Below are 17,455 nucleotides of genomic sequence, written 5' to 3' on the forward strand. Positions count from 1 at the left end.
CTAAAAACACCAACAGTAATAAAGCAGAAGAAGGTGTTTGTGTAGCTCAGGACATTAGTTTGATTACAAGCAATAAAGTGAGTCGTGTTCCAGGTGCTCGGCTTCTGAACGCTCACATACAGCATTCGTCTGAAATGCAGTTTTAATGCTGCAGCTGCTCAGCAGGCATAGAAAATACATCAGCACAAACATCAGTAGAGTCATGCAGCAGCAGACGGTGTTTCTGCTGACAGAAGTACACTGTTAGTTACTGCTGTAGAAACGATCCGACTGCAGCTTCATCAGAGAACGTCACGCATGACACACGCTTATATTGTTCTACGTGATGTTTACTGTAGGACTGTCAGTAGATTCATATCATTTATTCATTATAATTAATAATTATATGATATAATAATTATAATAATTTTAATATAATTATTATTATTATTTAACAATGATAATAATATTATTAAAATTATCATAATTTTTAATAAATTAAGGACATAATAAATGATTATTATTATTAGTGCTGTCAAATCGATAAATTGCGATTAACCGCATCTAACATAAGTTTGTAAATATATATGTGTGTCTATATATATATACACACATACATACACACATATTTATTATATTTACAAACTTTTATGTTAGATGCGATTAATCTCGATTAATCGATTTGACAGCACTAAATCTATTAAAATATTATTTTTAGTAGCAGTAGTAATAATATTAATAATTTAAAATAAAAACAACTTTAGAATAAATTATAAAAAATATTATTCTTATTATTAATAAAAGTAATAATGATGATAATAATATTATAAACATGATTTGTATCTTCAGAAATTTTAATAAATAATTATTTGTTCAATTGAGTCATTCAAATGTTTGATATTTGTGTATCTATTTTTTCCAGGAGACGAAAATCGACTGTGTTCGTGTCGCTACCAAAGGTAGATATTCTGATTTATGCAAACAGCAATTACTTTTACAAATAACATTTTGCATGTAATCAGCATTGTGTTGAAGTCTGATTGAGAGCAGATCACGTGCTGCTCTTGTCCAGTCGATGTTATTAACCTTGTAAATATGCAAATAAGAACATTAACCCAGAGTTAATTACTAACCCAGGTTAAAGTAAGAGCAAAGTGAAGCGCGAGACAAGATAACCTATGATGAGTCTCGCTGGTTTTACTGCATGGTTCTGGGTTCAGGTTTTTAGCTTGATGAGTAACTGCTCATTATCTCTTGTTTGTTTCTCTTCTGTCTTTCACACACACTCACACTCACACACACACACACACACACACACACACTGATTCCCTCTCTGTCTTTCTGCATGCGTGTGGATCTTGTTCTTGCAGCTGCTATCTTGGTGACGCAGCTCACCACCCCTTACGTTCGCATCGCTCCGGCCGCTGGAGACAAACAACTAACAGGTCAGACACTTACTTGTGCATGTGAGTGTGTGTGTGTGTGTGTGTGTGTGTGTGTGAGAGAGAGAGAGAGAGAGAGAGTATAATAATAGACCTCAAAATTGACCAGTGCATGAAAGAACAGTATTTTCCCTGTAGCCTCTCACCTTAAACTATCTTCTGCATGACCTTTAACCTTGATCTCAGGTGCAGCGACACACAAACCCAACGCGGTGGAGCCGGAGAAACAGACTGACCACACGGTGAAGATCGCCGGAGTCATCGCAGGAATACTGCTCTTTGTCATCATCTTCCTTGGCATCGTGTTGCTCATGAAGAAACGGTAAGCACCTCAAACACACACAGCACTGAAGATGATCTGTTGCACTGATTTTACTGCAGTTAAGGGTGACGATACATTTAAGAAAGTGCCGCTGTTAACCAAAGTTTGGACACATGTGATTATTTTGATCTGAAGACCTCTGTAGACCAGAACTCAACCAGACCTCTCTAGACCAGAACTCAACCATACTTCTGTAGACCAGAACTCAACCAGACCTCTCTAGACCAGAACTCAACCATACTTCTGTAGACCAGAACTCAACCAGACCTCTCTAGACCAGAACTCAACCATAAATCTGTAGACCAGAACTCAACCAGACCTCTCTAGACCAGGACTCAACCATACTTCTGTAGACCAGAACTCAACCAGACCTCTCTAGACCAGAACTCAACCAGACCTCTCTAGACCAGAACTCAACCATAGTTCTGTAGACCAGAACTCAACCAGACCTCTCTAGACCAGAACTCAACCATACTTCTGTAGACCAGAACTCAACCAGACCTCTCTAGACCAGAACTCAACCATAAATCTGTAGACCAGAACTCAACCAGACCTCTCTAGACCAGGACTCAACCATACTTCTGTAGACCAGAACTCAACCAGACCTCTCTAGACCAGAACTCAACCAGACCTCTCTAGACCAGAACTCAACCAGACCTCTCTAGACCAGAACTCAACCATAGTTCTGTAGACCAGAACTCAACCATACTTCTGTAGACCAGAACTCAACCATACTTCTCTAGACCAGAACTCAACCATACTTCTGTAGACCAGAACTCAACCATACTTCTCTAGACCAGAACTCAACCATACTTCTGTAGACCGGAACTCAACCAGACCTCTCTAGACCAGAACTCAACCATAAATCTGTAGACCAGAACTCAGACCTCTGTAGAGCAAAACTTAAATTGCATTCAAGCTTTACATTTTTTTCAATGCATGCACACTCAAAACAATAAGAAACCTAATAAAGTATGAACTACTTTTATTCAAGTTTTATTAGCATTACTGAATCAACATGCATTCTGGGAATTGAACCAGAAGAAACTAAAAGAAGTTCAGAGTTGTATAACAATTATTCTAACCTGGTCATTAATATTGATGAGGAATGAGTAGGTGTGTCCAAACTTTTCGTCTCATCTGCAGTCAGATCGGAACTTCGTCATTGTGTTATTGTGGAAAACCGCAGATCTCCAGGTTGTCTAGAGTTCAACTGCAGCTTTTAATAATAGATTTTCCTTACGATTTCCACCTGACCTTTAATCCGGCTCCATCTTCAATGTCTATGTGACACTGAATTATTAATCTAATTATGTTGATAAACCCCATTAAAATGCAGTGTAATGGCCTGATAAAGAGCCGTTCTCGCAGTGACCCTCCTCCATCAAAAAAATCATTCAAATCTCAGTAGATCAGGGATTCTGTGACACGAGACACGTGAGCACTTACTATCTGTTTGCTCCAGACTTACACTGCTATATATAATATGTTTTATATATATATAAACAGGCAGTTCAGAGGTCTCCAGATCACATGACCTGAGCTGGTGCGTTTTTCAGTAAACAAGACTTAATATCTTCAGTCTTCAGGAAGAACAGAGTTTTTTTGCAGTAAATCCCAGACGGACTCAGTGACGGTGATCAGATCTTTTAGGTTATTGCAGGATTTGCAAAATGTAACATTTCCTACTGGCACACCAATTAAAAGATGGAAATAATCATGTTGTTGTTGATGTGAAGCATCTGATTGCTCAGTACTGCATGTATAAATGTAAATAAGGCAGTCTAAAGCAGTGCTTCTTAACTTTGTGTTATTTAAATTAACATAGTCTTAATTAAAATGCTACAAAACATGATTTTTTTTTTAGTTTATTTGTTGTTATTACAACTGTCTTGGATTCAAGGTTGAGAACCGCTGGTCTAAAGTCATTTGCATGGAGAGATGACTTTATTTCATACACACGTGTTCAATAATCCCAAACACCGGATTCACCAAATTTCCCTCCCGCCGGCTCCTGAGCGTTGATCACTCCATAGACATTTTAATTGAATCTCCTTCAATATACCTTAATCAAATGAATGAGCGTGATTGAATCCCTTGCATCTATTTGGTTTAATTTGCTGAATTAGATTAGAAAGGAAAGCATGAGGAGACGTGCTAATTCCCGGTTTAAAGCCGAGCGCACGGTTCAGCTGATGTTCGGACGCTGCGGCATCTGGTCATTTACAGCTCACATGTTTGCATATTCATCTAATTATATCCTGAAAAATGCAGCGAGGTGAATTAATGTTGGTTTTATTGCTAATTTACAGTGTGTTCTGATGTGTGTGTGCTTTCACACTTATTTCCCTTATTAATGCACATATGAATGTTCACAGAGAGATTGGAGAGGCGGAGCAGATCAAAAGTTTGGAATAATTATGATTTTTTTTTTTAATGCTGTTGAAAGAAGTCTCTTCTGCTCACCAAGGCTGATCAAAAATACAGTACAAATGTGAAATATTATTATAATGTAAAACAGCTGTTTTCTATGTGAATATATAGTAAAATGTAATTTATTCCTGTGATCAAAGCTGAATCATTACTCCAGTCTTCAGTGTCACATGATCCTTCAGAAATCATCACATGGAAAGCAGCCATTTTAAATTATAATAATATTTCACATTTTTTACACCATTTTTGATCAAATAAATGCAGCCTTGGGGAGCAAAAGAGACTTTTTTCAAACTTTTGACTGGTAGTGTGCATGTTTTGGATATGATATAGCTGTTAATCCATCCAGACAAAAACAAAAACACATATATATGGTCAGTCGTAGTCCGGAGATGTTCTGAGGAGGACGCGTGTGTTCAGCCGGACGTTCAGCGTGAAGGTTTGTGTTATAAAGAGCGCAGTGGCTGCAGTGCATGCAAGGAATCGCTCGCTCTCTCTCTCACGTATGCCACCATGTCTGCTTGTGTTCATTTTATATATCGTTTTCAAACATTAATATTTTTTACTTTTTCTTTCCTTCCATCTTCATCCCCCTCCACTGCTTAAACCCCTCCACCACCCCACTGGGCAGGAGAACCTATCAGTCCTACACTTACTACCTGTAAGTAAAACACCTTTGTACACTGTTAGTGTCATGCTGTGTTCGCTCTGTCCGCTTCACCCTGCATGACTGACCCGTGCGCTCGCGTCACTTTACGATCGAGAATCAACACTCGGCCTGAGCGATGCATTGCAATTTTAAATTGTTTGTGATTATTATGATCTTGTAAAAAAGACAGAATGAGATCAATATTGCTAATGCCGTCTTGAAGTTTTTAATGTGATTTTTTTTTGCTGTGAAATGCCTGTCTGTGAATGCTGTACCTCCTCAAATCAGAACCGTGATGTGGGATTTATTATTATTATTATTATTATTATTATTATTATTATTATTACAGATGTGATTGATAAAACAGAGTAGATAACTGGAAAAACGACTTTCCCAAGGAAAAAAACTCCTTGTCTTGCCCAGCACAGGGATGGGAAAACATACTTTTCCCAAACCTGGAATTACCCTTCATCTCATAAATCATCATCATCATCGTCTCTCCATAAGCATTAATCCCAGTCGCTACATGCTTCTGTCGTTTGGCTTGAGTTTTCCTGCATGGTTGGTGTTTGTTGCATGCAAATGAAATCCATCATCCTAATGTTTTCAGTTTTCCTAACACGTGTTTAATGGACGCTTGCTCTCTGCTGTTTGTTTGTTTGTTTGTTTATCATGCTGAGCTTTTGCATATATTTAGAGGTGGGAACTGAACAAAATCTGGAACCAACTAAAAATACTCTTACTGTGTTTCCCGTTTAATTTGATCTGCTATGAAAATAAATAGTTACAAATTGAATGCAGCTGTGTACAGCAAACAGATTCATATATATATATATATATATATATATATATATATATTATGCATTATAAAACTATTTTCAATGCATTAATTATGCCTTGTAAATCACCTTATATTGATCTCATGAATAATTGTAGTTGTAATACAATACGCCACTCAGTTTTTAAAGTGTGGTGTTGTTTAACATTTTTTGGTCCTTCAAAACAATTTTGTAGTAAAAGTCACACAGAACGGAGCGAAATGTTATTTCATATTAAGTAGATGAGTAAACTGCGTTTAATAAATGCGACTGAAAACATGTCGTTGATATTATAAATAAATAAATAAATACAATAGAATCAAGATATTAATGCCACGATTTTAATATTCATAAATAAGGATTCCTACACATTTGTACTTCTGGAAAGATGTCAATATGCCAATATTGTCTATGGAAACGTAAGTAAATGTGCGTGTTGTAGAAACACACTTTATGTAAAATATTTGTTGATCCAGTGTAGACAGCGTCTGTCATTATAATGACTTCTATTCGCTTTTGACGCGACGGCAAATGTCAGCCGTTAAGTGACTGAACGCTAGTAGGCGGAGCCGATGGTGTGATGATGTATAACTATTGGTCGATGCTCTGGAGGCAGGCATATGCAAATGTATTTGCATGTGTGACGTCACAGATCCCGCAATATCAAAACGAGCTGTTTTTGGAGCTTGATTAAATAAATGCTTTGTTTATAATGAGGACATTTTAATATCTGAATCTTGTATGATGTTTTAATGGTACACTCTAAAAAATGCTGGGTTAAAAACAACCCAAGTTGGGTTGAAAATGGACAACCCCAGCGATTGGGTTGTTTTGAGCCAGCGGTCAATAAAATCATATAAAATCATGTGAAAACTATAAAATATATACAAAAAATATAAATGCGAAATATTGCAAACGCAATTGATCTTTATACAAGTTGAACTTATCTTTGATGGAATCACGTCCTCATGTTCTGATATCAGAGATCTCTACAACCTGTCAAGGAAAAACTGTGGAAACCCAATTCAGATTCTCCCTCCAGTGTACCAGAGTATGTCGATTTACGCATTACAAGTAACTTACGTAATCAGATTACTTTTTGATCTAATGAGTAAAGTAACGCATTACAAGTAACTTGCGTTACGTAATCAGATTACTTTTTGATCTAATGAGTAAAGTAACGCATTACAAGTAACTTGCGTTACGTAATCAGATTACTTTTTGATCTAATGAGTAAAGTAACGCATTACAAGTAACTTGCGTTATGTAATCAGATTACTTTTTGATGCTACGAGTAAAGTAACGCATTACAAGTAACTTGCGTTACGTAATCAGATTACTTTTTGATCTAATGAGTAAAGTAACGCATTACAAGTAACTTGCGTTATGTAATCAGATTACTTTTTGATGCTACGAGTAAAGTAACACATTACAAGTAACTTGCGTTACGTAATCAGATTACTTTTTGATGTTACGAGTAAAGTAACGCATTACAAGTAACTTGCGTTACGTAATCAGATTACCTTTTGATGCTACGAGTAAAGTAACGCATTACAAGTAACTTGCGTTACGTAATCAGATTACTTTTTGATGTTACAAGTAAAGTAACACATTACAAGTAACTTGCGTTACGTAATCAGATTACTTTTTGATCTAATGAGTAAAGTAACGCATTACAAGTAACTTGCGTTATGTAATCAGATTTCTTTTTGATGCCACAAGTAACGCATTACAAGTCACTTGCGTTACGTAATCAGATTACTTTTTGATGTTACAAGTAAAGTAACGCATTACAAGTAACTTGTGTTACGTAATCAGATTACTTTTTGATGTTACAAGTAAAGTAACACATTACAAGTAACTTGCGTTACGTAATCAGATTACTTTTTGATCTAATGAGTAAAGTAACGCATTACAATTAACTTGCGTTATGTAATCAGATTACTTTTTGATGCCACAAGTAACGCATTACAAGTAACTTGCGTTACGTAATCAGATTACTTTTTGATCTAATGAGTAAAGTAACGCATTACAAGTAACTTGCGTTATGTAATCAGATTACTTTTTGATGCTATGAGTAAAGTAACACATTACAAGTAACTTGCGTTATGTAATCAGATTACTTTTTGATGTTACAAGTAAAGTAACGCATTACAAGTAACTTGTGTTATGTAATCAGATTACTTTTTGATGTTACGAGTAAAGTAACACATTACAAGTAACTTGCGTTATGTAATCAGATTACTTTTTGATGCTATGAGTAAAGTAACACATTACAAGTAACTTGCGTTACGTAATCAGATTACTTTTTGATGCTATGAGTAAAGTAACACATTACAAGTAACTTGCGTTATGTAATCAGATTACTTTTTGATGTTACGAGTAAAGTAACGCATTACAAGTAACTTGTGTTACGTAATCAGATTACTTTTTGATGTTACGAGTAAAGTAACGCATTACAAGTAACTTGCGTTACGTAATCAGATTACTTTTTTAACTAATGAGTAAAGTAACGCATTACAAGTAACTTGCGTTATGTAATCAGATTACTTTTTGATGTTACGAGTAAAGTAACACATTACAAGTAACATGCATTACGTAATCAGCATATTTTTTTGTTACAAGTAAAGTAATGCACTAAGATTAATAAATGCTGTAAAAGTATTGTTCATTGTTAGTTCATGTTATCTAATGTAATTAACTAAAATGAAACCTTATTGTGAAGTGTTACCAAATCAGTTGTTGCTGGGATTGGGGCTCGTACTGGTGAATGGAATAAGAATGAAGTGGAACTGGAATCAGAAACAAATCGATTGCTCATCTCCATCTCTGTTTTTTTTTTTTTTTTTTTGAAATAGCACACACGCGCGTGCGCACGGCCAAGTTTTTTCCAGTCTCAGATGTGTTTTCAGCTGCAGTATTGATTTAACATGGCAGTGAGAGTGTCAATCATGACTGTGCTGTTGTCAGTCATCAGGATCTTCAGAGTTCGTTCTCCTCTCAGGACCGGCACTCAGACTGACACCAGCGTCCTCCTGTGCTTCCGTTCGGCCGGACGTGATTGACGTGTGTTCACTGCTGTACAGGCGCAGGATTCGTGCAGGCCGGCTTTATACTGCTCCTGTTTTTGTCATGTCATCAATAAGCCGGACGGGCTGAGGTTGGTGTCACCTCACCTGTCAGCGGCGTCCCCGAGGAGACCATCAACACACTTATAGTGCGACAGGCGGAGAGCCGTAACGACCGTGGCCAAGGTCTTGCAGATATTTCACTCCAGTGCAAGTGTGCAATAAAAGCAGCAACAGAAAGTGGCTCAATAAAGAGAGACAGATAGAACGAGTGAGCGTTCGTCTGATTCATGAACGAATCTTTTCAGTGAACCGCTCTAAATGATTCGTTCTAGCACAGGGATTCTCAAAGCTTTCGACCGACGAACCCCTGAGATTTTAAGTTAATATTTCAATAATTTTACATTTTCATTTATCCAATCAAGTCAAGATTTTTTTTTAACGATTTTATGAAATTTATTTATTTTTATCTTTATTCTATTTGTTACAGTGATGGACCATCAGTATTGCATCTTTTTTAGTAAATGTACACTTTACACACACCCACAGTCACACACACACACACACACACACACACACACACACACACACCTAATTGACTGACTCCTGCAGCGGAAACACATCCTTCAAAGTGTGACGGCACACCGGAGACGAAACTAAAGGCATCGTGGTTATTGTGTTCTGGCACATTTCAGTGGTTATTGAAGGCATTTAACGTGTGTGTCCAAAACAAAAGCGTCTTCATTAGAGCCGTTCGGACACAGGGAACAGTGGGGAACTGTGGGTAGCGTGCTGCGCCGCTGGACTGCGATCAGTCGATGATCGAGACCCAACAGAGACTAAAGACACAAAACAATGTTTCGAGTCACTGTGAGTTCGACTAAAATACAATTAAACCAGAGAAATAGAAAACTGAAACATGTCAAAGAAATCGACACTTGAACATCAATCCAGTCAGATTAAAACTGCTAGAGTTAAAGGAATGAAATACTGGTAAGAGTTACCAAGATTAGAAATTTGTGCTCAAGTCGTTACTCAATATCTTTTTCACACTTTCAAAACGCTGAACGATCCCTGTTATCTAGATACCAGATGATGTTTTGCTGCTTAATTTATAAAACATTATCAAATAGTTCCAGAAATGAGGTTCATTGCAAAATAGAATTTGTCTTTATGCTTGTGAGACCTTCAGATGTAGAGCTGAAGTTCATGTGGGAACTGAATTGAAATATGTCTGTTGAATCAGTTGAGTTGAATCAACATTGATCTGAATAATGACACTATCGTCTTCTCTAGAGCTGCTTTATAGCTGAATTGAACTTGCTTTATAATTAATGAACTTTACAGTTATTAAACTGAACTGAATCAACACTGAACTGAACCGAATCAACACTGAACTGAACCAAATCAACACCAAACTGAACTGAATCAACACTGAACTGAACCGAATCAACACTGAACTGAACCAAATCAACACTGAACTGAACTGAATCAACACTGAACAGAAATGAATCAACACTGAACTGAACTGAATCAAAACTGAACTGAACCGAGTCAACACTGAACTGAACTGAATTGATCAGAATAAGGACACTATTGTCTTTTTTGAATTTGTGTCATATTTAATTCATTTGCATCATTGATTCATTATTGTTTATTACCGTGAAGCCTCTTTGAATCGATCTGTTCTGTATAAGCGCTGTAGAAGTCGTTCTTTATCCAGTACGGATTGTGAGCTGAACTCTGTCCTAATGGAGTATTGGCGTGTAGTTTTGACTCATAATCTCATATAGCGGTGTAACCCGTGTGTTTTGCTCATCAATCATGTCGTCTGTGGATGTTCATGATCTCAGTTTGGCTTTAATGGAGTTTGTAGTTTGTAGAAACTTCGTGCATCTCCTTACTTTGTGGTTTGGCTCACTTTCCGAGATCTCATTTGAAATTACCTCCAGATCCGCTTTGGGAAACTCGAGGCCTCAGGCGTGGAGCCCCTCCTCCACATGCTAATTTCTCTCCCACAGATTGGCTGGCTAATTTGGCCTCATTTGCATTTCCTCGTGCAGCGGATCAAAAACGGGCCAAGTGAATTAGCATGTTTGGGGTATAGATCAGCTGAAGCAGAACTCAATTACAACTCTTTATTCTCGTGACATCTGCTTTGGCATCGGGAGAAGTTTGGTGTTTGGATCTGCGTGTTCGTTCGTTCGGTCTGTATGTCGGAGAACAGACGTGGGCAGCTGTAATCATGGAGAGCCGGCGCTCCTCAAGGGTCTTGGTAGGGCATTGATTAAAATTAAATTGGGGTTTAATTGGGAGGGTAACACTGCTGTATTAATCAGGTCCTGGTTATTAAAATTAGCCTCTTTTGATTACTTTAATGGCAAACCACCTTGAGTGCTTTCCTCAGAATGACTCTATAGTAATGTGTGCAAAATACATGTTCAACTCTTCCTTACAACCGGAAAGTACAGCTGGACTGTAGAATATGGTTAATAAAGCGCATTGCAATGAAAATACATGAAAATACTATTTTGGTTTTGTATGTTTAATTCAATGTGTTACTTGACATTTCTTTGTAATTATTTGTAAAATTTATAAGCAATTTCTGAGTTAAAATTGGTTGAAAGTAAATCCTGCGGCAGTTTTCTTTCATTGTGTGTTTTGAATAAAATACTTGCACAATTTTAATTAATGTGTAAAACAGAATATAGAATGAAACAATGAACATTTTATACTGTAGTATGTTATGTTATTGTCAAATGACCGTTAATACAGTGAGTTGCTTGAGAAATTCTTAATTTTAATCTAGTTTTTTTAATGCATTTTATTGCACTTTTTTGACTGTAAATTAAAGCTTCAAACATTATAAAACCAATTATAGTTAACTAGAACTGAAACTAAAACCATGAAAATCATTACTTGAAATAAGATAAAATATTAAGGAAAAAAAAAGCATTTTAATAAAAAAATAAAAAGATTATTTTTATTTAAATTATTTTTCATACATATTATAAAATGTTTTATATATTTTTCATATATGTTAAAAAAATATATATTTTGAAAAAATGTATTTAAATTATTTTCATAAACATTAAATGAAATTATAAAAATAAAAATGCCAAACCAGAGTTTTTAGAGTTAACTAGAACTCAAACTAAACCATTACATTTTTAATTACTTGAAATAAAATAAAATAAATGTTGAGATATTTTTAAAAATTGAAATAATAAAAAATTAAAATAAAATATAAAAAACTTGAAACAAAAAATAATAAAATCATTTTACTCAAAAATCAAAATAGACATTATTAAATAAAATGATAAAAATAAATTAAAAATGCCAAACCAGAGTTTTTAGTTAACTAGAACTTAAACTAAAACCATTAAAATTTCAATTACTTTAAATAAAATAAAATAAATGTTAGCTGAAATGAGATAATTAAAAAAACTAAACTGAAATAAAAAAAAATTAAATAAAATAGAAAACTTAAAACAAAAAAATAAAAATTTTAGACATTAATAATTATTTTTGAATAATTATTAAATAAAATAATAAAAATAAAATAAAAAATGACAAACCAGAGTTATTAGTTAACTAGACCTAAAACTAAAACCATAAAAAATGATTACTTGAAATAAAATAAAATGAATGTTAACTGAAATAAAATATTAAAAAAACACCTTAAAATAATAAAAAAAAAAATTAAAAAAAATTTAATTGAACTTAATCTACTAAAATAACTAAAAACTAAACAAACCAAAAATGACAAACCAGAGTTATTAGTTAACTAGAACTAAAACTAAAACCATAAAATAAAAATATTTTTTAAAGAATTTAAGCAAAAAATTAAAAACAAAATTGTTTAGTTAAACTTAATATACTAAAATATCTAAAACTGAAATAAAAATGAGTAAAAACAGACATTTAAAAAAAATGACAAACCTGCAAAAAAAAAAAAAATGCTACACCTTTAACTAAAATTAAAATGAAAGAAGAAATAAAGTTGAGTACATTGCATTGTGAGAAACAGTATCTGTGTGCTCAGATTTTCTCACACATACTGCGTACAGTAACCCGTGTGTGTTTCCTCTCAGAATGCTGTATCACATTACTAATTCTGTTATTTTCATCCTTGTGATTTGCAGAAAACTGGCGAAGAAGCGGAAGGAAACTCTGAACAGCACGCGGCAGGAGATGACGGTGATGGTGAACTCCATGGACAAGAGCTACACCGAGCAGGGGACCAACTGTGACGAGGCTCTTTCCTTCATGGACACACACAACCTCAACGGACGCTGTGAGTGAACACACACACACACACACACACACAAGAGTCTGAACTCTGCAAGTCCCTCCTGTGGCGGGTCGGGTGTCTGGTAGCTCCACAGGCTCCTGCGAGTGATTGTTGTGGTGATGAAGCAGCTGTCTCAGACACTCGTCCTGCACAGACGCTCCTGACGGCTCTGGATTCTGCATGCGTGTCCTCGGGTCGCCGTCTCCGCAGCAGCTTTACAGCCGACACACGTGCTCCGGACAGCTGCGTGACCTCATCGATCCGGATTATCTGAGCAGCTGATCTCGTTCGCCTTTAATCAGCGCTGATTAAAACAATTAACTTTATATCTCTGTCAGTCCACAACACAGTGTGTATAGAGGAGGCAGACGCGTGTTTATACTGTAATGAGACGCCAGAAATTTTTTCTTTCTTTAGTGTTCAGAACAAATATCTGCCAATGGAGTCAGAAAAATCACCTTGTTTTCTCTTTGAATTAACTTTATTTTTCTGACTCCATTGGCAGATATTTGTTCTTGTTTTAAACATAAACTCGCTTCATTTTGAGTAATTTTTTACTAATTTTGCTTCTCCAGTAAATGTATCTTGATTTAAGAATGTTTAGATATTTGTACTGGAAAACAAACACCTGCTGGCTTTGGGAAAATATGGTAGATACAGCAGCACTACGTCAAAGTCATTTATATTTGCCACACTTCCTGCTGCCAGCTGGTGGCGCTATGACTATAACTGAATACTGGCATGTACATGTCTTCAGGACAGGACTCTTATCAAACGTGAAGTTTGGGGCAGATTGGATATTATAGTTACAACAACTTTCCTATTTAAACTTTTATACTTCGCAACCGTTAAAAAGTAAGTTCTATACAGTGTGAATGTGGGTTGTAGGAATTGAATTCAGACGCACTACATGATCCGCCATGTTGTTACTGTCATGTGACCTACGTTGCTTCACTGACATTCATAAATCCTCTCCCATGGCCTCATGGGATAGTAAAGTGTCCATTGAAGAATCTCGCACTTCAGAATCTCGGCGGAAGTAGTAGGTCATCCGGGGAATTTTCACCTACTGTTCAAATTCGGACATACTGCTCTGTTGGTGTACTGTTTTTCGCGTGTTGTAAAGTAAGGAAATATATTAAATTTTGGATACTTTTAGAATGTTTCTAGCATGTTTGGCACTTGCTGGCATATTTTAATATGTTGATATGAGTGCAACACAGTGCAAAACATGTTACTTCCTGTTTCCAGTAGGTGGCGCTATGACTATAACTATCTTCAGGCCATCAAGTGTGGGGCAGATTAGACATTGTATGTTTGAGTTACGACAACTTCCTGTTTCATGGCAAAGCATCGAAATTTGTCAGGCCGCCACGAAAACGCCGTTCAACGAAAACTCAAAAACTACGTGATTTAGCATCGCAGAGGTGTTTATATGAGTCTGATCAAATATGACGTTGATCTGATTAAGGGTACGTTTACATGACAACAATGCACGTTTTTTGCGACAACGTTGTGGAGAGATCCCCGTTCGCACGGATCCACGAAAATTACTAAAACGCTGTATTCTGCTGTCTGGCCAGTAGATGGCGATGTCACTTTGTAAAGAAACACTACACGCCTATAGACTGAACACATAATACACATGCGCATGACGTCACCGGTTTCACAAACTTTAATTTTTGTAGTTTACACAGAGACGATAACGCTATTGTTTTCAAAAACTTGCTCTTTGGAACCCGTTTTCAAATGTTTGTGTTTTCAGGCCTCCAAAACACTGTTGTCGTGTAAATGAACGGCCAAAATGCGTAAATAGTTTTTAGTGGAAAACAGCCCCTGAAACTCCAGGAGGAGTTTGTTAAAGTATGATGCCTGGAACTGGAAAAAATTGCAAAGGAAATTCAAAATGGGATGTTACGTGTGCCTAACGATTTTCGTTGAAAATTTGTAGGTGGCGCTATTGAGCCATTTTGCAGCACTTAATTCTGAAACCCGTATCAGATGTACATTTTTGTCAGTTTTAATGACGCGTGCAAAGATTCATGAGCATGTTTTGGCCCTCAAAAATGCAATTCTTTTAGGAAAAGAATAATGATAATAATATTAATAATAATAATAATAATAAAATGAGCACCATTGGTTTTTGGGCCCTAAATACAGAGTAGGAAATGTTTTGCAATGTGACATGATCATCATGATAATTAAACATTTACATTTTAAATTTACATGAATTTAGTTTTTTTTTTATGTTTTAGAATGTAATAAGTCTCTTTATTCTTTCATTTGAAAACATTACAAAAATGCTTAATTATTCCAAACTTTGTATATGTGTGCGCTGGCAGACTCATTCATCAGTTTATCCTGATGACACTGGTGTTGATCTGCTGGAGCTGCAGGAAGTGAACATGTTTAATGCTGTTTTCCTCTGTTGTTTGTCTCTTGTGAAGCGGGTTCTTCTCCATGTTCTCTCACGGTGAAAACCAACACGCTGAGCACCAGCATCCCAAACACGTATTACCCAGGTAACCTCACACAGCACACGCCGAACCCTCTGTTCTTCTTCATTTACTCCATACAGCACAGCTTCAAATCACAGACTTTAAACCCTGAAACAAACCGATCGACTACAAACTGATGTTCTTTTCTGTCAGTGTCTTGATTTCCAGCACAAATATCTAAACATCAAGATTCATTTACTGGAGAAGCAAAATCACTGAAGATTAGAATTTGTTTTTGCTTTGAATTAAGTTGGATTTTCTGACTCCATTGCTTCTCCAGTAAATGTATCTTGATTAAAGAATGTTTAGATATTTGTGCTGGAAAACACAAATTTTTTTGGGAAAAAAGTACTATATATATATATATATATATATATATATTTATTTGATTAAATTGATTAAAAGCAAAAAATGTTTTCTTGTTTTCCAGCACAAAAAATGTATTGATAAAAAATAAAAAAACTAATGATGTATTTTAGGTGTGTGTTCTTATTCTTATTCTTATTCTTATTCATAATAATAAATTAAAATGAAATAAATGTAACTTAATTAAAATGCTAAAGAAAAATTGCCCTTGAACAACTTTTGTTTCTATTATTATTATAATTTTTTTTAATAATAATAATTAAAATATACTGTATTTAACATAATTTAAAAGCTAAAAAAAATTATTTCTGCTATAATTATGATAATAATAATAATGATATGTTTTTAATCTTTTTTGTAGAAACAAACTGAGAAACAAGTGGAAACAATTTGTTGTGAAACACAAAAGAAATATGATTTGATTTGATTTTATTAGCATTTTAACTTTAATTTATTTTTATTATATTATTATTATTATTATTATTATTAATTGTATTGATGATGATGATGATGATGATGATAATAATAATAATTATAGCAAAAAAACTGAGATATTATTTTATTGTAATTAAAATAAATTTGTTAATTAAAATGCAAAAGATAACAATCATGTTTATTTTTTGCCCCTCAATGACCATTGTTTTTATTATTATTATTATTAAATATGAAAATAAATTTAACTTAATTGAAATTCTAAAAAAATAATAAAATCATATTTCTGTTTTTTTGCCCCTCAACAACTACTGTTTCCATTATTTTATTTTATTTTATTTTATTTTATTTTATTTTATTTTATTTTATTATTTAGTTTATTTATTCAATGTAATTAATAATACAAATAATAATAATAATAATAATAAATTAAAATAAATAAAAAAATAAAATCATATATCTTTTTTTTTCTTTTTTTTTTTTTTGCTCCTCAACAACTCTTGTTTCCATTTGTTCCCCAGTTTCTTTCTAAAAAAAACAAACAAAAAAAAAAACATGAAAACAAACAATTTTATCATAATTATAGCAGAAATTTGCAGGAAATATCTCGCCTTAAATGGCTTTGAAAGTTGTGCTGACAGTAGAGCCTTCGGGTTAAAAAATAGTGAGAATCTTCATGGAGCCGGACTGATGTTTGATGTGTTGATGGAGGTGAATCATCTCTCTTCTCTTCTGTACTGACCGTCTCTGTGTTTCTCTTCTTCTGCTCGTCACACTCTCCCTCCAGACCCGTTTGTGCCGACCGCCATCTTAGGTGAGATCCTCTTCTTCTCCTGCAGTTTGTGTTTCAGTCTGATTCAGAGGGAAGGAATGCGGTTTCCATCATGTTTGCTTTATTTGGGTTGTTTTGGCTCCTCATCTCCACACCTGTCTGTCGCTTCTCTTCCTTTGGGTTCCTCTCGCCTTCACTCCATCCCATGCGCATCGCGTGTCGTGCGTGCTGTGATGTCACATCCTGTCTGACATCTCATGTGCATGGACAGACGTGTGGACTGGATGTGGGGGAGTGGATGATGCTGTCGCTGTCCACACACACACACACACACACACGAGCGATGAGAAACACTGGATTAATCTCCTCAATTCAATCAAAT

The 17,455-nt window shown here is 35.1% G+C and overlaps 1 protein-coding gene across 38 annotated transcripts in view; it reads left to right on the forward strand.

The window, feature by feature from the left end:
* The window catches only part of LOC127498784 (receptor-type tyrosine-protein phosphatase mu-like), a 297,821-nt gene that overhangs the window by 236,909 nt on the left and 43,457 nt on the right, over window positions 1-17,455 (forward strand). For 12 of the 38 annotated variants that reach the window (XM_051868865.1, XM_051868527.1, XM_051868673.1 and 9 more), the window contains 7 exons: window positions 902-938; window positions 1,350-1,424; window positions 1,608-1,743; window positions 4,808-4,837; window positions 12,857-13,008; window positions 15,453-15,527; window positions 17,089-17,115. The exons of 17 other annotated variants lie outside the window; for them this stretch is intronic. In XM_051868865.1, coding sequence (XP_051724825.1) covers window positions 902-938; window positions 1,350-1,424; window positions 1,608-1,743; window positions 4,808-4,837; window positions 12,857-13,008; window positions 15,453-15,527; window positions 17,089-17,115 — 532 coding nt within the window. The remainder of the gene's footprint in view (window positions 1-901; window positions 939-1,349; window positions 1,425-1,607; window positions 1,744-4,807; window positions 4,838-12,856; window positions 13,009-15,452; window positions 15,528-17,088; window positions 17,116-17,455) is intronic. 9 more of the 38 variants (XM_051868857.1, XM_051868550.1, XM_051868848.1 and 6 more) reach the window with 7 other exon arrangements.

Source organism: Ctenopharyngodon idella, chromosome 2 (assembly GCF_019924925.1).
Source record: "Ctenopharyngodon idella isolate HZGC_01 chromosome 2, HZGC01, whole genome shotgun sequence".
Classification (NCBI taxonomy): domain Eukaryota; kingdom Metazoa; phylum Chordata; class Actinopteri; order Cypriniformes; family Xenocyprididae; genus Ctenopharyngodon; species Ctenopharyngodon idella.